This window comes from Musca vetustissima, unplaced genomic scaffold (assembly GCF_032173495.1).
Source record: "Musca vetustissima isolate MV318-11 ecotype Yass unplaced genomic scaffold, APGP_CSIRO_Mvet_v1 utg52733, whole genome shotgun sequence".
NCBI classification, from domain to species: domain Eukaryota; kingdom Metazoa; phylum Arthropoda; class Insecta; order Diptera; family Muscidae; genus Musca; species Musca vetustissima.
The window spans coordinates 1-24,380 of NW_026878760.1; the positions used below are offsets into that span (position 1 = coordinate 1).

Consider the following 24,380-nt stretch of genomic DNA (forward strand, 5'->3'; position numbering starts at 1 on the left):
TATTAATGTCTTTGGTAAGAAGATTCGCTATATATCGAAAACCAAAATGCCAAATTACAGACAATTTGGTTGAAAAACGTGCCCAACATTCCCGATATATCCCATTTTCATTACCAAACAATCAATCAAATCTATCTTAAATATTGCGATCACTATCGTGATTTCGACAAAGAATTTTATTCTGATCAATCATATATACAAATACTTTCTGGGGTCTCTAGGTTGCAAAGGAAATGGCAAATTTAATATACAATTCACCATATGGTGAAAGGTATAAAAAGCTTACTTAACATTGTGCTACCGTCATGTGGAAAAAAAAATTAATTAAATACGAAAATTCCGGCTCTTGATGTCGAACTTATATATCTTTACTCAAATTTTTTTCATGAATTCAATTATTACAAAAAGAATATGCCATGAAACTTTAGAAGGGAAAACAACGTTTGCCAATTAATTATACCCTATACAACAATGCTGTAAGGGTATCATAGCTTTGTCCTGCTCCAAGAGTTTGTAACAACGCAAAATATTATTCCCAGATTCACCTTTTAGTATACCGATCGTCATATCTCGAGTACCTGACTCGATGTAGACATGTGTGTCCGTCCGTCTGTCCATTATAATTTGTAAACACGATACAGGCCACAGTTATGGACGTTGCATTTAGGACGGGGTCTGGCCAAATTGTTTTTGATAATGATCGGTTAATATTTAGGGTCGTACTAGAGGCTGCAATTATGACCCAAACACAACGAAATTTTACACGAATATTTTCATTAAAATCTGTTATTATTTAGGGGGTTAAATAGACACAGATTTTTGTGTTCTGTGTTTTGTTGTGATTTTATTCCACGGCGTATTGTTTATTTCTGAAGGACATAGACCCAAAATGTTATAGAATATTTAAGAGGAGTTGTTGACCTTTAAATTGATACCCATTATATTGATGTAAGTACCCGGATGTGGTAGTTATACTTAGTATTACCATTACCGCACCAGAGGGCGAAAATGTAACGCCGATGGCTAGGAAATGGCATGAGGTTCAGGTTATAGTAAAGTACGAAGCCTATAATTTTCGACGATGATCAGATGATATTTCGAGGATGAAATAGACCGAACATTTTATTTTTTCTGTTTTCTAGTCACTACATCACAAATTTTACATAGGAAGCCGATCTGCTCGACTAATTCGAATGGCTGTCATGGTAATGAAGGCCATTCGACATAAAATCGGTCAAAGAGTGCAAATATCGCAAAATATTAACCAGGCTTGCAATATAGATCCGCAGAAACTTAGAGTAGATTGGTAGTTGTGTAGGGTATTCTATGTTCGGCCCTGTCCAACTATACTGCTCCGCGCACTGGTTTTCCTTGCCGTTGCCGAATTAGAGTACAAGATAGACGTTCAATCTGGTTCAGTCAGTTCATGTTTGTACAACGCCGATGGCGGTCATTTTGACCGCTTTCCAATTTCAAGTACAAAAGAAACTGTGCATTTAATGACACTTTTTTTTAAAATTTGGCGAATTTTTTATAATAAACGTAATTCTATGAGGTACAAAAAGTCACCATATTTTAAAAAAAAGTGTTATTAAATGCACAGTTGCTGTTGTACTTGAAATTGGAAAGCAGTCAAAATGACCGCCTTCGGCGTTCTAGTGTTAATCATCGAGACCCAGTAGTTTTTTATAATAAACGTAATTCTATGAGGTACAAAAAGTCACCATATTGTAAAACAAAGTGTTATTAAATGCACAGTTGCTGTTGTACTTGAAATTGGAAAGCAGTCAAAATGACCGCCTTCGGCGTTCTAGTGTTAAGCAGCTAAATTACATTTCCGGAAAAATTCTTAAAATTCCCTTCTAAGTAAGGGTGATATTAAGATTTTTGCCAATTTTTTTTTCGTCATTTACAAATATAGGCCTACACCTACGCTATCTGAAAAAATCCCAACTACCACGAAATGTTAACAAAATTCATTAATGATTTATTACAACAACTCAAATATATAAACAAGAAAATCCTACTATAAATTAATACTATTATAGCACGTATTGGAACTACACCAAATAAATTCCGTCAGCTATAATTTAAGGCATATAATATTTCATTCAGATACATACAAAAATATGGACTCAATCTTGCTTGCAGTGAATCAGTGGAGGAATGAGGTATGCCACAGGCAGGCAGGCTGGCTCTTGTGAAAGTCACAACTTCCGTAAAATGTAATCGAATGGGCATGATTGTTGGTTTGCTGGCGGGCTGACTGTCTGGCAGGTTGGCAACGTTCGCGCGTATACCTACTTCTCAATTACAATTTCCCAAAACACTTGAGTAAAGTGGCGGTGGCGATGGTGTTGGTGGTAGTGGCTGCGGGCAGTGGTGTTGTTGGTGGTATCGAAAACAACAAAAAATGGTGGAAACATCTCCATTAATCCGCTGCACTCAACACTATGGCCAGCAGAGTTCGGTCCCGCCAGTACATAATATAGTCAGGCTATTTATAACCACATTCAATAAAAATGTATTCATTACAAAAAATAATAAGAATGGGGGATGCACTGCCAAGTAATGCACATTCTCCCCAAGTCCCTCACAAGAAGAATGCATGCACGTGTTGGTACAAAGAACTATTAATTTGTTTTGAATGCAACTGCCTGCTCCGATCCCCTTCATTCTGCTCCTTATTCATTCCTCCATCATCAGTTTGAGGTATTTGTCGTTAATGGGTAAATGTAATAATATTTTTCGTTGAATGATAGTGTTAATGTACCGAGAGTGTACTTGCCACTTGCAACATGCCACATAAACCCAACAACATCAACAACAACAACATCTCTCCTTCATGTCATTATACCGACAGTAATTATTCCGAGCAACACGTGTAGAATGCAAAACGAAGCAATTGAGACATTTTGTTGCTTTTGGTGGTAATTGGAAGGAAAGTATCTTCGCCAGGGTTACCACATGAACAAATTTTCTACTGAAGGGGGGTTATCATTAAAATATTTTGCTATAAATTTCGGATAATCTCTAGAAAATCATTTCTGGAATACGAAATGGTCATCTATGTTCTACAGAAGACCAAGTGGTACGTACAGCATTTCTTTCGATCAGGAAACTGAGTATGTCCATTGTATGGAGGGTATATTAATTATGTCATTATTCCGTTATTTCACACGATGGGTTCTTATTAAATACCAAATCTCCATACTAAAACTAATCAATATAGGTCCATTTGTTTCTGGTAGCCCCCATATAAAGGTACCCTCAAAATTTCGTTATTTTGGGAAATTTTAGGGCGTTTTTCGACCGAATTTGTCGAAATTTGAAAATAACTTTTTCGGGTGGCCCCATATAAAAAAAACACAACATTTTCTGTATTTTAGGAAGTTCGAGCAAGTTTTTCAACAGAAATTGTTGTCATTTTGGTATTTTGGATTCGTATTTGATACGAAAGCTCTCTACTAAAATTATCAATATCGGTACAATTTTCGCACTTACATTTAGAGCACTTACATTTTGCGCAAACATTGCTAGTATTCATAGGATGTTTGGTTTGCAAATGAGATATATCGGTCCACGTTTTGGACCCCACAATATTCGGTATTTTGGGGATTTCGGACACGTCTTTCAACCGAATTGACAGTAATTTAGTATTTTAGGTTCTCATAGATACACATGCACATATAAAAAACAAGTAGGGAAAGTAGTAAAGTCGGACTGGGCCGACTATATGATACCCTTCACCACCATGGGCATATTTTACATATGTATATGACTTCTCACAGACGTCGCCTTTTCGAAAGAACATTGACATGAAATTGAGCGAAAGATATTTAGGGACTTTAGCGCACTATTTACCTTAAATCTGACGAAAATATATATGGGAGCTATATCTAAAAATGAACCGATATTCACGAAACTTAACACACATCTTTCTAGACTTAGTTCAATGCGCTATACAAAATTTCGTGCAAATCGATAGATATATAAGGAATTTGGTTCACATTAAATCGGACGAAAATATATATGAGAGCTATATATCTGAACATCTAAACCGATTTTCACGAAACTTCACGTACGTCATTCTAGGCCTAATTCAGTACGCTATGTTAAATTTCGTGCAAATCGATAGATATTTAGGGACTTTGGTGCACAATTTACCTTAAATCGGACGAAATTATATATGGGAGATATATCTAAATCTGAACCGATTTTCACGAAACTTTACGTACGTCATTCTGGGCCTAATTTAGTACGCTATGTCGAAGGGACTTTTGCGCACTATTTATCTTAAATCGGACGAAAATATTTATGGGAACTATATCTAAATTTGAACCGATTTTTACAAAACTTAGAACACATCATTATAGACTCAATTCAGTACGCTATGCCCAATTTCGTGCATATCGAAAAATATTTAGGGACTTTGGCACACCATTTACCTTAAAACGGACGAAAATATATATATGGGTTCTAAATCGGAATATCTAAATCTGAATTATTTTTTTTGGGATTTTGGACATGTTTTTCAATCAAAGTGGTTGTAACTGTTTATTAAGGGTTCTCATTGTAAAGCACTTATCATTGTACTAAAAATTATTGATATTGAACGAAGTTTAACGGGAACCGAAAATTTCTGTACTTAAAATAATTTTACTACCCAAAATTATAAATATTGATCCCCATTTTGGTATAACCCTATAAAATGCTAGCCTCCCAATTAGATAATCAACTTTTTTACGTTTTCCTGTATATTCAAGGTCCTATCATAACATTAGTTTTCTCCTAGCATCACCCATTACTTTTACATATTTGGATGTCATTCTCATAGTGGAGGTCATAAAAAGTTCGGCCGGAGCGGGCCAAGCTTTAACGCCGTTTTAACTTGTTTGTAGGAGGATATGAAATATGAAATTACAGACAATTCGCTTTAAAATACCGAATATTTGGGAGTATCGTTAATGGGGTCAATACCTAGAAGTAGTAACAATGTATGTGCACGTTCAAAGCTCTATCTTAATTATTGCGAGTTCTATCGTGATATCAACAGATGGACAGACCGACGGCTAAATAGGCATAGAATTTTATTCTGATCAGGAATATGGAATAAATTCTATACCGATGAATATTTCGAAATGATGCAAACTGAATGACAAACTTAATATATACTCCACCGTATGATGGAGGGTATAAAAATATGGTCTTCCATACTCTACAGAAACCCAGAAGAGAACATTGAGAAATTTTACACGGGAAAAGAGATTTGACCAATGAAAACCATGACTATTTTCATAAAAATCGGTCAATATTTAGTGGGTCAAATGGATCTAAAGTTTTGTGTGAAAAATGCAAGATGCTGCATTCTATGGCAAATATGCCTGAAGAACATAAACCATATAAGATGACAGTATATCTAAGAGGAGTTATTGACCTTTAAATTGATAGCAACTATATATACTCAAATAGGGGAGTTGCATATAACTATTTAAAGGGGTCTACTTATTCGGATATTGTTTAGTATTGACATTACCATATTGGTTGGTGGAAATGTCGCTGTGATCGTTTTTAAGTTTTTTTATTCTAACTTTGATACGAACAAGGGGATTTGGCCAAATAATCGTAATAGCTGTTTTGTTACAATATTTAGCGAGCCAAATGTCTGAAAAATAAAAATGTTTGAATCTTATGGGGTAAATATTCAATCCGTGAAAAAATAATTACGAAAAGATGTCATTTAATAGGTTGGAAATATTACAAAATATTGACCAAGTTCAGAGGAAGTTGTGTATCATATGGTCGACCCCGTCCGACTATACTGCTCCAATCACTGGTTAACTCTATAAAATGAAAAAAGATCTTTTAAATGCTACTCAAATAGTTTTCTGTAATCTATACAACATGATTTTATGCTCCAGATGATCACTGGTAATATTGATACCGAGGTTGGTTATTGTAATGTTAGGGTGCTTTGAATGCATTTTATCATGAGGGGGATATATACATCTTTTTACAAATATTCCCTAGGATTCGAACGCTATGTGTAGTTTTGACACTGCATCCATATAAGTAGTTAGTAGGTAGGAAGCATCTTTGTAAAAAATGAATATTTGGGAATATTTGCGCTTTTAGTTGTAGGCCCCTAAAAAGCAAATTTTTAAATTTTGGAATTTGGGCAAAAATTGAATATAGTTTGATAATTTGGATAACAAAATTGAGTGAAAAATATAAGTATATTCTCCATTTAACGATATTTGAAAGACTTTGAACATTTTATCAAATTCGATAATTATTGGTACATAGCTAAATATAGCTAAAGACAATTTCCGGAATTTTCTGCATTCTGATATTTTAGCTGAACATTTTTTTAAAGAAGTATAAAAATAAGTCAAATATGGCCACACTGGCCATTTCCATTGCACCAGACGGTTGGTCACGTCATATTTCAAACTTCATCGTTTGATGAGTGAATAATTTCGAAATGTTTATTCAAGAAGATCTAATAACATACATACATGTTTACATTAAGAAACAACAAGAATAAATCTAAATAATTACAACATCCATCGCCCCAAACTTTCCAAAAAAGTAAAATTAGATTTATTCTCTATGTCTATTAAGTTATTTATGTGCATCGATTAATGCATTTCATGAATTCATCACCCCTCCCCTAGTTTTATGATTTATATTTTAGAATTGATCTTTTTGGACTTTATTTTGTGTGGGACTGGAAACTGAGGTAGAGAAAAAAATATTGTTCTAATTTGATGGAGATATAAGATAAAATACGAGGGCTATTTGAAAACATTAACCCATATTGACTAGTTTCTGGAAATAAATTTCTTATTACCAGAAATTCGAAATTCACATTATAGCCATTCCGATGGGAAAATATGGTTAATATAAACCAATATTAACATTTTTGATAGGGATATTTTATATCCAATGAGAATAAAAACATTAGATTGGAGCCAATTAGGTTGAAAAACGGGACCAAATTCTCGAATAATGCTGGGGCCTATCCTAAAAATTAAATAAAAACCAGTGAGCGGAGCAGAATAGTCGGACCGGGCCGACCATACGATACCCTACACAACTACCACGGAACTCAAATTTTCTGCGGATGTTTATTCCGAGCCTGGGAAAAATTTCCTGATATTTGCACCCACTTGCCCGATTAGAGGTAAACAGCACCTCTTTCCACACTGACATATTTTCCGAATATTTTCCAATATTGTGTTGTGATGTTCGGCTTTTATTTGTGGTCTATAGTTCGACTCGAAAATAACACAAAAAATTAAATTTTCGGTCCACTTCATTCCAAAATTATTATCTGATCATCACCGAAAATTATAGGCGTTGTCCTTGAACATAACTGGGACCTCATGATAAATTTCAAAGCGATCTGTGCTATAGTTCCGCTCTCTAGAGTGATAATGGGTTACTAAATAATATACAAATACGGAGATACCTGTAATTATTTAGGTGTAACTCCCACACCCGAGCACATACAACAATATAATTGGTATTACTTTAAAGGTCAGCCACTCCTCTTGGATATAATATCGACTTCTCAGGTCTATGTCCTTCGGGGGTAAATATATACGCTATAGAATACAAATTTTGTCATTTTTCACACAAAAGGCGGGGCCCATTTAACTCGCTAAATATTGACCGATCTTTATCAAAACAGACTTGCTTATTCTTTGGCCCGATCCCCTTCTCCATGCAAAATTTCGCGATGTTCGGGTCATTATTGCGGCCTCTGGAGCGACCAGAAAAACCGAAAAAATTTAGTATTTGGTCCACTTCATCCCCTTAATATTAACCGATCTTTCCCAAAAACAATAGGGGTCTTCATTGGCCAGAACCCATCCTACGTGCAAAATTTCGTGAAGATTGGTCCATAACTGTGGTCTGTATCGTGTTTACAAATTGTAATGGACAGACGGACGGACACACATGTCTAGATCGACTCAGCTAGTCGAGATATGACGATCGGTATACTTGAAGGTGGGTCTAGGGCCAATATTTCGCGGCGTTACAAATTTTGGGGCTGCACAAAGCTATAATACCCTGACGACATAGTTGTGTAGGGTATACAAATATTGATAATCTGAACATCTTATATTTCATCAAAATATGAACACCTAAAGCAAACTTAATTTTATCGCTTATACGCATATTAGACTTGATCTGCAAACGTGCTAAGAGTAAATGATAATTTTCAGTTCGTACAAAGCAATCCAAAAAATTTCAAAGAAACTATTTAACTAAAAAGTTCCAAAATAAAAATTTTAATTTTCATACAACTAAAAATAATATTCAATCGGCTTTTGGGTTGTGGTATAAAAATGAACAACATCCAACATGGATGTACAAAACAGATGTCTGATATTGAAATGGAAAATCAGTTGGACAACAGCAAACCACGACAAATTAAAAAAAAAAAAAAACAATAACGAAAACAACAACATTGAACATATTGAGCCGTTGTAAAAATATTGTATAAACAGATGAATAAACAAAGGAAGAACAAAAACAACGACAACGAAAAAGCTCTGGCCAAAAAGTGAAAAATATCATTGAACGACAAACAATGAATGAATTGAACGAATGAATTTTCCATATGAAAATTTTAAATTCAAAAGTGCTCGCACACAAACACATGTGATGCCGCTGCATTTCATTGAAATTTAATATTAAAAAAAAATCGGGGGTTTTTTCATGACCAATAATAAAATGTGCACAGACACAGAGTGAAGTGAACACACACCCACACATCAATTTACATGGCCACATATTAAGCACCATGAATGGAATATGTATTATAGCATGTGTGTTGCAAAGTGTGTATGTGTTGGTGTTAACCTACATACCGCCACCTCAATCACACCACCTTACACTTGGCTACTTTACAAGTGTTCTGTAATAACCAGTTTTGTAAAACCCCAGCCGGGTTGACTTCATTGTAATTTTTTATTTTTTGTTCGAAACATTTTTTTTTGCTTACCAGAGCTTTTAGCCACATGCGAATTGCGGTATATTGAGTCCACAAAATGAACTCCACTACTCTTCCCTTCGGAGTGTTCCAATTTTGCCATCATTCAGTTGCATTTTAATAATCTTCATTGCTTGAAAAACAAATAAATCAATAAATTAATGGAGAAAGAGAAAGACGGCTGGCGGGTGGTTGGATGGTGGTTTGTTAGATTTTCCAAAAGAAAATAGTAAATTCAAAATAGCATACACTGAGGAAAATTGTTAACGAATAATAACTAGTTAATCGATAAAAATATGGTTAAAATTTGCAACATAAATTTTTAACAGTTGATGTAATCGGTTTGTCAGTAGTGTGTTATTTGGGATACAATGTTTTATTCAAAGATATCTGGTCGAAATCCTGGCACCTAAATAAGACCACTATCTTCTCTTGATCACTTGTGGTGGTTTCTGAAAATTCTTATATAAATCTATTATTCTAATATAATGTATATTAAAAATTAATACTAATCATTACCTATTATACACTATAATTATGGATATTATAAACTGATGCCGCAGATTCTACGTGACAGTATCCACGAATCATCGCACCCAATTTTCTATAGAGTCTGCCTTAGAAGTTCCTCAACCTTCATCTACTGCTTTCATCATCCAGACAATAACGCTTTTCTTCAGCAGTTTATTCTGTTCTCCAGGTTCTACACTTTTCCAGCGATAAAGATGTTTATGTGCTCTGACCTTGACAGAAGGAATATTCTTTAATTCGTTTCCTTTTATTTCTTTAATATTAGCTACGTTCCCACGTACAGCTGTCTCATCTTCGGATCTATCTGCTCAGATTTGGCTTTAACTGTTTCTCCTTTATCTACTACTTTCTTATCTTTTCCATGATACACCGTTATTCTAGACATTTGTCGGTTTTACACCATCAATAATCTCTTCTTCTACCATGGTTTTTTTCTGCAATTTTTTTTCACAATTTTTATCTACATTCTGGAGATCGACTTCTTGTTCCTGTTTTCCAAGATCCGTTCCGTCATCTTCGTTTTTTTTCAGCTGACCCATCCAATCTGATCCGCTAAACTGTAGGATTTCTGCTTTTCATAGTTTTTTGATTGTAACCCAGGAATTTATAGGCATTATCCAGTGGCCTTCTTACACCTGGACTTTTACAGACCGGCGACAATGGACTGTCTCCATCTTTGGAGTTTGTAATTAAATTCTCTCTACAGACACTACATATTGGAAGGTTTCCATTACCTCCATTCTATTTAATTTGAAGAATGAATTTTCAGAGACTCCAAATTTGTATCTTCTGGAAGCAATAGAGCGAGGTCCATATATGACATCTTCAAAGATTCCTTTTTATTTAGCGCTATGTTTTCAGACATACCACATAATCGATTTCAGATAGTCTTTCTTTATAAGGTGGATAGTATCAATTAATCCGCTTCAGTTCCGAATTTATTTTTTCATCCTCAATCTCGATCCTGGGCGTCTCGAATTAACTGTCTGTAATTCCTCTTTTTCTCGCACTCATTAAGTATTTTCTTCCCAGGTCTGATAAATGATGCAATCCGAAAACACGTAATTTCTCTCGGATCAAACCATCTCCCCATCATTGTTTTCGTTATTAAACCATCCGACTTCATAATATCAGAACGCCGAAATTTCTTGAAACATGGGATATCTGATTGTCAAGGTTTCACCTATTCAGGGAGCTGCTCATCGCCTAAGATCCTATTTCAGTATATAGCTGTGGACGAACACCTGGAGTAATAACTAATTTTCCAGCAAAGGCGATATCATTGGCCAATTAATGTGACGAGAGTTTACTCTTACTCAACAGGCTAGTATGGGAGCAGAAAAGGAAAATGTGCCTAAACCACTTGAAGCAATGCAACATTGTGACCGGCACAAAGACATAAAAGTATAAAGATACGACAATTGCTACGTAAACAATTTCCAACAGATGTTACGATATCATAACAACCGAGAGAACAATATGAAACCTTTTTAGTGCTATATCTTTGCTATTACACTTCATCACTGGTGGTTCGTGTCTACGATATACACGAGGCGGCATCTGATGGAAATTCTCTGAACTTAAATGTAATATGAAATAATTTTAACCAACTGCCCACATCCATCCTACTTCTCCATTTTGTATTAAAAAAAATTCCTTTTAAAATTCCAATTAAGTAATACTACTTCTAAGAATATGTGATAACCAACGGCATAATTGTATCGTTTACTTTGAAAGTGGTTAATACCATTTGTATACCCTTCGCCACACTGTGGTACAGTGTATTATGTCTTTATGCATATGTTTGTAAAAGGAAACGAGATAGACACATGGGTCCTTTTGAGAATATGCATAGAATCACTTTCTGAGTCGATTTATGCATGCCGAAGCTTGTGGCCGATATACTATATGAAGACTATAATGAAGAATTGGAAGAAAAAAGCCGTGACGTAACAGAGTTATGTGCAAGAATAAGAAGATAGAAATTTCTCTAAAAACAAGGAAGACGCCAATGGTTCCCTTGAAGAAAGGTTGAAGTCGTTGCAGGCAAAATATGAATAGGCTAAAGACAAATACCGCGAATTAAAAAGAAAGTTAGCAAACGTAAAAGTGAATTTGTGGTGACTGCAGAGAAAGTCCAGGCAGCAGGAAAATCATGGGGAAAGGAGGAAAGATTTCAGTCGTTGCAGGTAAAGGATGAAGAGACTAAAGACAAATGCCGCGAATTAAAAAAAAAAACACGTTAGCAAACTTAAAATGAATAAGTGGCGAATCAGTGAAAGCCCATGTAGCAGGAAACAAATATGGGAAAAGAGGAAAGGAAACTTTTGGAAGAGAGAGAGAGAAACCTTTAATGGAACAGGGTCCGGCTTGAATGTTGAAGCTGTGAAGCTAAGAAGTGTGAGCCGCCAATGTATAATTGGTTTGCCGATATGAATATGAAACCGGCGGACAATGGCGGTGAATTGACAACAAACTATAATTGGACCGGTAAGAGGATGTCAGTTATTATGGATCTTCCGGCCAGGAAAATTAATCCGGTTGAAATCAATCGTGGAAATGATGTACGATGCGGTGGTTCATAACGGGTGATTAAGCTATTGAAGGCCATTGCAGATAAGGAACGGGAAATGACAACTGAAATCCCATTTGCACACATTTCTAATTCACAGAAATTAGTTCCAGTCCTGTTATGGAACAGAGTCCGCTTGAATGTTAAAGCCGGTGAATATGGAGCATGCTCATAAGGGAATACATGCTATGAAGTGTGAGCAGCAGTGTATAATTGTTTTACGATATGAAGATGAAGGGTAAGCCGAAGCCAGTTATTATGGATTTTCCGCCAGGAAAATTATACCGGTTGATATGAATTGTGGAAAAGCGGTCGGGAAGTTAGCAGCCACGTGTAATAAGCAGCCAATGTTAGATGGTGTGTCCCCTAAAAGAAAGATTTAGAACAAATATGACACTCTTCCCGAAAGATGGAAGAATTTGGAGCCAAAAAAGCTGGCAATGAAGTTGAGCAAACCAAAGGAAAATGTTTCCCCAATAAAATGAAACATGTGGCACCACTTTCAAAAGAAACTACTCAATTATATAAGGTAGTCTCATGTAGACATATGAATACAACATTTTCATAATTTTATTTTGACAACATTAGGTTTTCGAAATCTACGCACAATATCTGTTCAGAGGCAAAAATTAGTAATGTACTTTGTTCTCAAAATCTTCTGTATAGCCTCATACCGGCGCTAATCTTCGATTCCTTTTTGTTTATGTTTCGAAAATTTTAACTGAATGGTTGAGAGTGGTTTTACGGCAACTCACTTAAAAATCTCTTCGGAATTTTTTTCTCCATGTCCCCCTCCAACTACCATTTGGAATTTATTCATGTCTGCTCATCTATCTATCTGAACATGCCAATAACTACAAATTCCCGTTAGTTGTTTTTAAAACGGGAATTTACGTAAATGGTGTGAAAAAAACACAATTTTTGTTTGCCATATATTTGGGTGCTATGTGCAATGCATTTTATTACTGTTGCATATTTTCAGGCTTGTAGACACACTTGCACACTCACATACGCAAATGGCAACACAAATGCACATGTTCCCATCCATATACAAATTGGTGTTGGCAGTCGTAGTGCATGGCCAATGATGATGTATTACACATTCCGTTACAACATACTGTAACCGGGCAACAACAACATCAACACCAAAAAAATGACAACAGCAACAACAAAAGGGCACAACTGTGAAAATCTACCGCTGCCACTACTTTTCTACCACTCGCAAAAGGTATTCGGAATGACAACAATGAAACACAAAACAAAAAAATTGGAACTCCCAGAATTAATTACTTTTTGTCAGCTTCACATGCCGTGCTCTACAGATTCACTTCGTTTTTGTCGTTCTGCTTGTTGTTTGGTTAGCGAAAATAAACGTGAATAATTGATATGTTTGCATACTTTATGGCATTCGGTTTGTTTGCAGAAATATTTATTTCCCCCAATTCAGAATTGTTTCCAAGTGGATACTCCATTAGAAAGTGTTTAGCGTTTCTTTTTTTCGGGCGGCAGGGATTTTTGTCTCTGTCCTCTATGATTTTTTGTTGTTGCTGAAAAAAATAACAAATGTAATGGCTTAGAAAAGAGAAGATAACTAGCAAGAAAAAACAAAGCGACAATTTGTTAAGTCAAGGTGAAATAAGTAAAAACGGGGAAAAATTGGATTAACAAACGAATATGCGAAAAGCGGATTAAGCAAAAGTGTTGAAATTGATAAAGGAATAACAACAAAATGTTTTTTACATGTTTTCATATTTTTTTTTTAAATAATGAATATTTTATATTGTACATCATGGCGTATACGTGTTCACGTTGTGTTGCATATATTATTAAGGGATTATACTACAACGTTGAGCTTCATCGAAACTCTACGCCAGGGCTTTCAATTTTATTTTAGTGCAATTTTTTGTGTTTCTTCTAGGCTTTCACACCGGTGAAGTTGTTGTAGCAACTGAAATACAAGAAAGCGTAAAAAATCAGGAAGATTCCAACCTGTAAGGGCTCGTTCATAGAGAATTCGGAGACAGGTTGGGAGGTTTTGCTGGGCAGTTGAATACGTGCAACATGTCGTGTGGACCTAGTCCACATGCTGGGCATGTGTTAAGTATCGAGCCCAGTAGGTGATGGAGTGCAAACGCCGCAATGCACATATCCTAATATCAGCTGTACTAAGACTATTCGTGTTTGTCTAGGTAGCAGGTACTAAGGATGAATGAAGGTCTCCAAGTACAGCTGCATCTGTATGCATGTTATTCTGGCCTGATTTACACCTTGTAACTTTGGACCTATTTTTGTAGATCCTGAAGATCTTTTCTGACGTGCCTAGGCTGGGGAAGCCTGTCCATAAGGTTATGGGAGAGGTGTTCCCGACGATAACACCCAAGTAGGTACTGCATCGACAACATTTGATTATGCCAATAGACGGGCATGATTCTCGTCTCCTTATGAAGTTGGTACACTAGTGTCATAAGGAGACGGAATATTTTCTTAGTCGACAATTATGTTTAGCAAAATCTTTATATCCAGTCCATAAATAATGTTCGCATACATTACGATTTCTATGCCCTGTTGTGATTTTGGAATATCGTAAAGATAGAGGTTCTAAATAAATAAAAACCACCTTGGTGAACTCCCTGTTTCACTCAACAAGCCTTCGATTTCCTGTTTCTAGATTGCACCTCGTTTAGCTAAGAATAGTATGGCGTTCACATATTATAAATTCGGATGGTTTATTAACAAAAGCGATGATAGGAAGGTGGTCTGAATAAAGGGAATGATGACTGGAGTCAAGATGAAAGGAGACATGCATGTATGTGAAAGATTGATGTAACAGGAATACAAGTCTTCCACCACAGTTTCTGGTACGTTCCTTTCACATAATGTTGCCACCATCGCTATGCAGTATTCTACAGTTTTCTTTTTTGGATCCCAGCGACTATAATACTTTTTTGAGTTCGCATAGTCGACCGTTGACTTCAAGAGTAAGTACCCTTTCCCTTTGTTCTTAAGGGGTCGTACGACGAAGCTCGTTACGTTCGTAAGCTAATAACGTCGCTTGTGCTGGGAAGTTTGGTCTTACTTGGGGTATTAGTTCACCAGGTGTATGGTGAGCAGCAGCAGTAGGATTATGTTTCGGAAATGTCTCTCAGCTACCGATGTCACGTTGGGTGCCAATGAAACAGCTCGTTAGCGGAGCTGGTATGGATGCTACCGAAACAACACGATTTAAGAGGTCTTAAGCTCTGAATCCATCAACTTGGTCCAGCATGGTAATTGATCATAAGTTTCCAATGATTGCTAAACTAATGATAGTCAAAGTGATTTTATTGCAATTAAGTTTCTAAGACGGCATTCTGGCATTGTTGCACTAGGAACAATTTGTGGCACTAGGAAAAATTATTTCAAAGTGGGCTTCGAATATGTTTAAATCAATGCTCTAATAGATAGCGCCATCCAAGAGGAAAGTGGTTTTCGAATATAGACAATTATCCAATAAGAATGACTGGAGATAGGGACCACCGAACAAAATTAAGTGAAACGTTATTTCCAGGACAACAACCCAACCAACAACCCATCTACCAATCTCTAGCCCTCATTTAGGGCAGGCTACAATAAAATGATTGATTGACACAACTAGCACAAGGACAAATTAAGTAAAATGCTTCTGGGAAGCCCTACAGGAAAACATTTTAAATCTGATGGGTACCGTGTTCGAATGCTTCCATCGTTCGAATACATTGAAAGTTGATTTCGAATATATGAAAAAAGAAGCTTACATTCCCTTCCAAATGGAATGCACCCGAAGCCCGCTGACATTCTAAAAAACCAACCACAGGATAAGGATAACACAAAATTAGACTGACAGGTGGTCACTCAAGAGAGAAAATAATAATAAGAGGAAATATCTGAAAAATAAGCTTACATTCCCATCTAAATGGAATGCGTCCGAAGCCCCTGACATTCTAAAAAAAACAACTACAGGATAAGGATAACACAAAATTCGACTGACAGGAGGTTACTCAAGAGGAAAATAATAACACAATTTATGCAAAGACCACAACCTCTGGAAAAAATGCAAGCATGTGTTCTTTTCAGACTACTATAGATGGCAGCCCCTTCCCCTAGGACAGGCTATCATCGACATAGCTAGAATAAAATAACAAAGAAAACATTAATGAAACTAACACAAGAACTAATCTTAGGATGACATTCTGGTATTTATTGTTACTATGGTACGGTAGATGGCAATACCATCACCTAGGACAGGCTATATGATATTTCCTTAGATAGAATAAAAATCAAAGGGTTAACGAAAATAATAAAACGAATAATCGAGTAAAAGGCGAAACATTTCATATGCTGCATTTATGTAAGTGGTTGTTCACGTAGCGAAAACGGATTTTCGTTTAATAAATATAGTGAATGTCTTGCCTGGGTCTCTTCTGTAAACGAAAGAAAATTAAGTTAAACGGGTATCTAGTTTGGTAAACATTCTACTTAAGATAAGAGATTTTTAATGATAAATGTTTGTAAAATGGTCGGTTTGTTGCTGTGAGACTCGAAAATATTTCAGTTGTAGAAGCACTTTCCTTACAATTATCATCCACGAAAATAAAAATGAAAGGTGAAAAAAAGGGAAGAGAAAACGCATTAGTTTAGTTTTTGGAAAGAACAATAATGGTTCGCTTACCGCTTACCAAAGACAACAGTATTTGTTGATGCTCAGTTAACATTTGTTTTATTGAAATGAAAATCGATGTTTAAACATGCCGAGAGAGCTCATAAAGTTCAAGCAAACCGTTAAGTTAAAGCAAACCGAAATAAAGAACCGTCGTGGGCCTTTATTCAAAGAAAAGTGATTTTAAACCAACTGAAATAAAGAGCCGTCTTGGGTCTTTATCCAAAGAGAAGTGATTTGAAGCAAACCGAAATAAAGAACCGTCGCGGGCCTTTAGGTAAAGAAAAGTGATTTTAAACCAACTGAAATAAAGAGCCGTCGTGGGTCTTTATTTAAAATTCTGAGTCGAAATAAAGTCGTGGGTCTTAATACAACAGTTTACAGCGGGAACCAAAGCCTAAGCCGGATCGCCACAACCAAAAATTCCTTCGTATTCAGTTATTTGTGATACCAATAACCATACCGGAGCAGTAGCAGAACAGAGCCAGACGTACCTGTAGATATTTTTCTACACACTTAATTGTCATTTATTTTCCCGTCACAATAAAATTCAATTATGTAGCTAATCATGTTTGTGTCCTCACCAAATTTGTTCTAATTTCTTATAGCTCACAGTTTTCATCTTAAAACAAAATGAATATTTATTAACAATTACTTTGTGCTGTGCACCAAGAGACAATCTTATAAAACACTTTCCAACACTCCAGCTTTGAACTCAATTCTTCGGGTAATTACAATTAAATTTATTATATTTGTCTAGCTGTGACCTGGCTGGCTTCAAGTAGTAGCGGTGATGCGGTAATGCATTTTATTGGACAAAATAGAGTCAATTTAATATATTTTTCATTTTACTTTCTTGTTTTTTTTCATTATTACATTTTTATTCTCACATCGTTTCTTGCAATTACATCTTCTTCTTCTCCTATTTTTCTTCTACTTGTACAGGTGCCATAAAACTTTGTTAACATTTCATAATTTACGTGCAGCCGTGGCCCTATTATTGCTGGCCATTAATAGCATTGAATTAGCAAGGGCACTGCTGCCTTTGCCTCATGGTATACGAGATGCGGCGGCAGATGGGAGTCGGAGTGATGGTGTCGTAGCTGGTCATAATGTTGATGGCAGCAGTGTTGATAATGTGAGCGGAAGTCAAAGTAATTTGCCACAGCTTCAACCAATATCAACAACAACATCCGTTGAAGGCGAAATGCCAGCAATTATTATTGTCATCGGTTCATCGATGCTGGCCAATGCCATTGTTGGCATTATTTTGACCATAATGTTAATGTGGTATCATCGGGTTGTCGAAATCAAAAAATCTCTAGGTTTGTAGATAAATGAAATGGACTCATTGTTGTTTTTTATTAATCGATTTCCTTTTGGTCCTTCTCCTTCCATGACGCTCCTCCTCTCTATAGAGTATTTATATGTCAGCTGTACGGTGGCGGTGTTAATTTTCATGCTGCGCATCTATGAATTGGCGGAAATTGTTTATTATGATTCAATTATGGAACTGGAATCGGTAATACAGGCCTCAGCAGCTGCGTGTTTATTATTTTTGGCCACAATTGATGGCTTTACAGTTTACAAAGAGGTAGGTTTTTTTGTGTGTATGTGTGCAAATGTGGCGTGTTCGTGTTTTAATTAAGAATTGTTAATAAATTTTCACAACTTTCAATACAAAGAATCGAATGGTTACGTTTTTTAATAAAGTCTATATAATTTGTATGAATGGTCGTCGATGAACCATCGTCGGAATATTGTGTTGAAGTTGTGATATTTGATAACGACGAGAAGAGAAAATTATTAAAGATAAATAATGGCATATTGTGTTTTTATTTTTAATGGACTTTAGCGGAAACAATTGATAGTTGGGAGTGTGGCGTTTTAAGGAAACAATTGTGTGGAAATATTCGTATAATATAATGCAAATATTATCTTTAAGTTATTTTAAAAAGGAAAAATGGTACAAAAATTTAAGTGGGAGCGTATGACTGATACAATTTATAATAAATGGAAATTGGGGGCGTATGAGGTATGTACATTACTCATACGCACATGAAATTTGCGTATGCATATTTCTATTTATGGGTTTATTTTTTTAATTTGTTGAATAGTAGTGAATTTTCTTAAAAATATCGTTTTAATATTTTTGACGTGACAATCCAATATTCTAAAAAATCTTTAAACAAAAAATAAAAAAATGCATGCATGCATAGTAAAAATATTTTTAAACATACCACGCATATTTACAGTTCTTGAAAATATAAAAAGGGTCATTGAAAACAATATTTTTAAACAAATCCACGCATGTTTAGATTCCTTGAAAATTTTAAAAAAAACACGCTTATTTAGAGATTAAAAAATTTTAAAAAATCCACTACTATTCAGAATCCTTGAAACAATATTTTTAAACAAATCCACGTATGTTTAGATTCCTTGAAAATTAAAAAAAACACGCTCATTTAGAGATTAAAAAAATTTTAAAAATCCACTACTATTCAGAATCCTTGAAAAAATATTTTTAAAAAATCCACTTCTATTAAAAATTCTTGAAAAAGTTTTTTTTCAGAATCTTGGAAAAATATTTGTAAACTATCCACGCCTAGTTAGAGTGCTTGAAAAAATATTTGTAAACAATTCACGCCTAGTTAGAGTGCTTGAAAAAATATTTGTAAACAATTCACGCCTAGTTAGAGTGCTTGAAAAAATATTTGTAAATAATCCACGCCTAGTTATAGTGCTTTAAAAAAATATTTGTAAACAATTCACGCCTAGTTAGAGTGCTTAAACAAAAATCCACCCCTAGTTAGAGTGCTTGAAGAAATATTTTAAACAAAAATCCTCGTCTAGTTAGAGTATTTGAAAAATTAACCAGTGAACGAAGCAGTATATTCGGACGGGGCCGACAATATGATACCCTACACAACTTCCACGAACATCTAACATTCTGGGGTTCTATATTCTGATCTTGGCAATATTTTGCGATATTTGTACCCTTTTGACCGACTAGAGGTCAACAAATATTACTAATATTCAGTACAGATTCCCTTTACGGTGGGTTGGGTTGTGATGTTCGGCTTTCAATTGTGGCCTATAGATCGACTCGAAAAAAACACCAACAATTAAGTTTCCGGTCTAATTCATCCCAAAATTGTTATCTGATCATCACCGAAAATTATAGCCGTTGTAGTTGACCATACCTGGATCCTCATGGAAATTTTAAAAGCGATCAGCGCTATATTTCTGCCCTTTAGTGTGGTAATGGGTTACTGAATACTATATCAATTCGTAAGCACCTGTAAATATTAAAGTGTATCTCCCACTTCCGAGTATATACGACAATATAATTGGTATCAATTTAAAGGTTAACCACTCCTCTTGGACATACTCACAACTTCTCGGGTATATGTCCTTCAGGAGTAAACATATACGCTATAGAATACAAATGTTGTGAATTTTAACACAAAAGTCGGGGTCCATTTGACCCGCTAAATAATGGCAGATCTTTATCAAAAGAGGCATGCTTATTCTTTGGTCCGATCTCCTTCTCCATGTAAAATTTCGCGATGTTCGGACCATAATTGCGGCCTCTGGAGCGAACAGAAAAACCGACAAAAATTAAGTATTTGGTCCATTTCATACCCTAAATATTAACCCATTTTTACCAATAGGGGTCTTCATTGGCAGAACCCATCCTACATGCAAAAAATTATAGTGGACAGACGGACACACATGTCTAAATCGGCTAGTCGAGATATGACGACCGGTATACTTAAAGGTGGGTCTCGGACCAGGACCCAGGGCGTTACAAACTTTTGGGGCTGCACAAACCTATAATACCCTGACAACATAGTTGTTAGAATGCTTGAAAAAATATCTCCGCCTAAAAAAATATTTAAAGAATTCGTTCCCAATGGTAGATCATGAAACATATTTTTTTAAAAAAATTAAGTCATTTTTGATATTTCCACACTTTGAAAAATATTTCCTTAAATCTTAAACATTTATTATTTTTTAATATTTGTTGTTTTAATATTTTATTAAATGCTTACATCTCTGTTTATATTTTCCTATTCTATGAAGGGCAAACAAAAACTGCATAAAATAAAGAAGCTTATGCATAAATCTGTTGCATATATTTCCGAATTAAGCTAAGCCATATCAAAAAATAAATAAGCTAAATAAAAACGACAGTAAAAAGAAAAAATATATCTAATATTTTTCTTACAATTCGCTGTCCAGCCAAGTGAAAACAAAAGTACAAAAAATAATAATATTTTAAAAACAATAAAACAAAACCCAAAAAAATCCAGTTGGCATTGTAGCGGAAGTAAAATTATAAACTAAGTAGTTTTCCGCTTACTTGATATGCCAGAGTGAAACAGAGTAAAGTAGCTGCTACTTAAAATATTCTACCACGCCCAGCTAGGTTGTTCCTTAAATGGATAAAGGCGCAACAAGAGTTGACATTAAAAGCTCGAAACCCAGCCACAAATATTCGTTGGAACTGAAAAACATACTAGCTCAAGAATTCCCGTGCTGAATTTTAATAAAATCCGGAAATTTATTTGTTTATACAATTCACCCGGCTACTGAGTCCGAGAGAGTGGTAGAGAGGTAGCGGAACAACAACTAACAGAAAAGAAGTGAAAACTGTTATATTTACAGCATATCAAATAACAACAGCAACAACAACAACACGTAGGGGAACCACAACAGAAAACAGCAAAAATGCATTTGCATTTTGATTGCATAAAAATGAAAAGCATTAACTTGACATCAGGCTACGCCTTGGTAGTCAACGGTGGACGGATGGAGCTGCCTTCGTTTTTTATGTAACATTAGAGATGTGAAATAAGGAAACAACTCGAGAGAATTTCAGAGGAATAATGGACTCTATGTATTTCAAGGCATTTCTTCCATGGCGGCGTATGATAGTTATTATTTATCTTCCTAAATAATATATTCACATATAGATGGCGTTATTGACCTTCTGTATGTTTCTCTATTAATTAAAAAAAATGTTTATAAAGAGGCGTGATTTTTTAAAAAATGTATGTTCTATGGACTCTAAATGTATGTTCAAAGATATAAACAGGCTCGTAGTTTTTAAAAATATTTTTTCAAAGACCATAAACATACGTAGATTTTTTAAAAATATTTTCTGAGGACTTAATATATATAACTCTATAGAAGCGTGGATTTTTTAAAAATATTTTTAAAGGCTAGAAATATAAAATATAAAAATTATAATTTGTAAACATGATTCAGGCTACAGTTGTGGACCAATCTTCACGAATTTTGCATGTAGGATGGGTTCTGGCTAATGAAAGCCCCTATAGTTTTTGGTAAAGATCGGTTAATATTTAGGGAATGAAATGGACTAAATACTTAATTTTTGTCGGTTTTTCTGGTCGCTCCAGAGGCCGCAATTATGACCCAAACATCGCGATTTTTAACATGGAGAAGGGGATTGGGCCAAAGAATAACCATGGTTATTTTGATAAAGATCGGTCAATATTTAGCGGGACAAATAAACTCTGATGTTTGTGTGAAAAATTACAAAATTTTTATTCTATAGCGTATATATTTACCCCTGAAGGACATAGATCCGAGAAGTTGGTTGTATATCCAAGAGTAGTGGTTGGACTTTAATTTAATACCAATTATATTGTCGTATGCACTCAGGTGTGGGAGTTGCACTTAAATATTTACAGGTACTTATGTACTCAGATATTATTTAGTAATCCATTACCACACTGGAGGCGGAAATATAGCGCTGAACGTTTTGAAATTTTCCATGAGGATCCAGTTATGGTGGATTTTTTAAGGACCCTAAGTAAGCGTGGATTTTTTAAGGACCCTAAGTAGGCATTGATGTTTTAAATGTTTTCTAAAAGGACTCTGAATATGCGAGGATTTTTAAAATATTTTTTTTAAGTCTCTAAACAGGCGTGGATTTTTTTAAAAGATTTTTGCTAGGACTATAAGTAGGCGTAGATATTTGAAAAAAATATTCAGGTCCCTCAATAGCTAAGAACATAGGCGTACATATTTGAAAAAAATATTTTCAGATCCCTCAATAGCTAAGAATTTTTTAAAAATATTTTTCAAGGAACTTATGTTTTCAAGGACTCTAAATAGCCATGGCTTTTTTACGAATATTTTTCAAGGAACTTAAGAATATATGTAAGGAGTCTAAATAGTAATGGATTTAAAAAAAAAAATTCCAGGACCCTCAATAGCTATGCATTTTCAAAAATGTTTTTCAAGGAACCTAAATAGCTATGGATTTTTTGAAAAAAAATCAAGTGCCGTAAAAAAACCATGGAATTTTTTAATATATTTTCAAGGACTCTAAGTAGGGGAGAAATACCTGACTTTCTTCTTGTATGGCCTGTTATATGGTACACCATTAAGTGGTCTTTCATTATAGAAGTGTTGTGGTCTATTGAATGGTCATCCAGAACATTAAATGATGAATTTCCATTCTGCAACTGACATCCCTTAATTCTTGTTTGTATGTTCGTTTTGTATTTTTTTTAATTCCCATCAACATTCTCTCACACAATAAGTATTTCCCCATTTTTTGTTGCGGCACACCCAACAAATAAGTGGCAACATTAACATTACAAAAACCACAATACCAACGCCAACACCAACAACAATGGCATGAGCAGGAGCAACAACAACAGCAAGAGGCATCAATGTCGTAGAGCTAATCATGCTTGAAAACCAAAGTAAATGCAATTCTACTGCAACAGATATTCAGCTCCATAAGTTATGAGACGGCACTGATTTTTGTTTGGAGAAAAACACAACAGCAGCAGCAGGAACCACAACAACGAAAACAACAAATGGGAAGTGTAACTGAGACGATATGGTTGGGATCAGCCAGCCAGCTAGCTGGTGGCTATTTAAATTGCAAAACTACTGACAGTTTTCAGAAATTAAATAATTTATATTTAATGTCAAATAATGTAACCAAGGATAGTACTATTGAGGAGGTAGGGGTTAGGGAGACAAAAAGAGAGTGAAAGGACCACTGTTCTAATAATGCCAAATATCAAATGGCAAATCAGAGTTGAAATTTAGAATTTGCATATTTTTAGAGTGTGGTCAAAGATTTACATAAATAAAAAACATTTGAAAGAGAGATTTGCGATAAGAGACTGGCTACAAGGACTTGTGTTTCTGGGACCATAAAAAAAACAATTAGGGACCGAGAAAAATCTTTACAAATTAATTAATTTGCATCTTTTTAAACAGTATAACATTTTAAATTTGATTGGAAAAACGGGAAGATTTGTTTTCAATATTTTTGGCACAAGGGTACGAATAATTAATTATGCCAATGTCAATTATTCGTACCCTTCACGATGATAATAACAATAATATTCATACGCAATATAGGTCACATTTAAATAATTTCAAATGTCATGAAAAATTTTTTCAACAAAAATTAATTTGCATAATTCCACTTTGGAACAAAACCCGAGAATCTATTTGTTTTCATTTTTCGCCTTGAACACAAATATAAATATTTAAATTTTATCCGAGAGCTTTTTAAAATGTTATATAATACAAAGACAAAC

At 35.0% G+C, this 24,380-nt stretch overlaps 1 protein-coding gene across 1 annotated transcript; it reads left to right on the plus strand.

Moving 5' to 3' along the window:
• Positions 1–11,946: 11,946 nt before the first annotated feature.
• Positions 11,947–18,376, plus strand: LOC133323538 (ATP-binding cassette sub-family C member Sur-like; the record flags this gene model as incomplete). The annotated part of the gene is made up of 3 exons (XM_061532455.1): positions 11,947–12,025; positions 17,769–18,107; positions 18,201–18,376. Coding segments are annotated over exons 1-3 (594 nt in total), but the record flags the coding sequence as incomplete, so codon positions are not given.
• Positions 18,377–24,380: the final 6,004 nt, after the last annotated feature.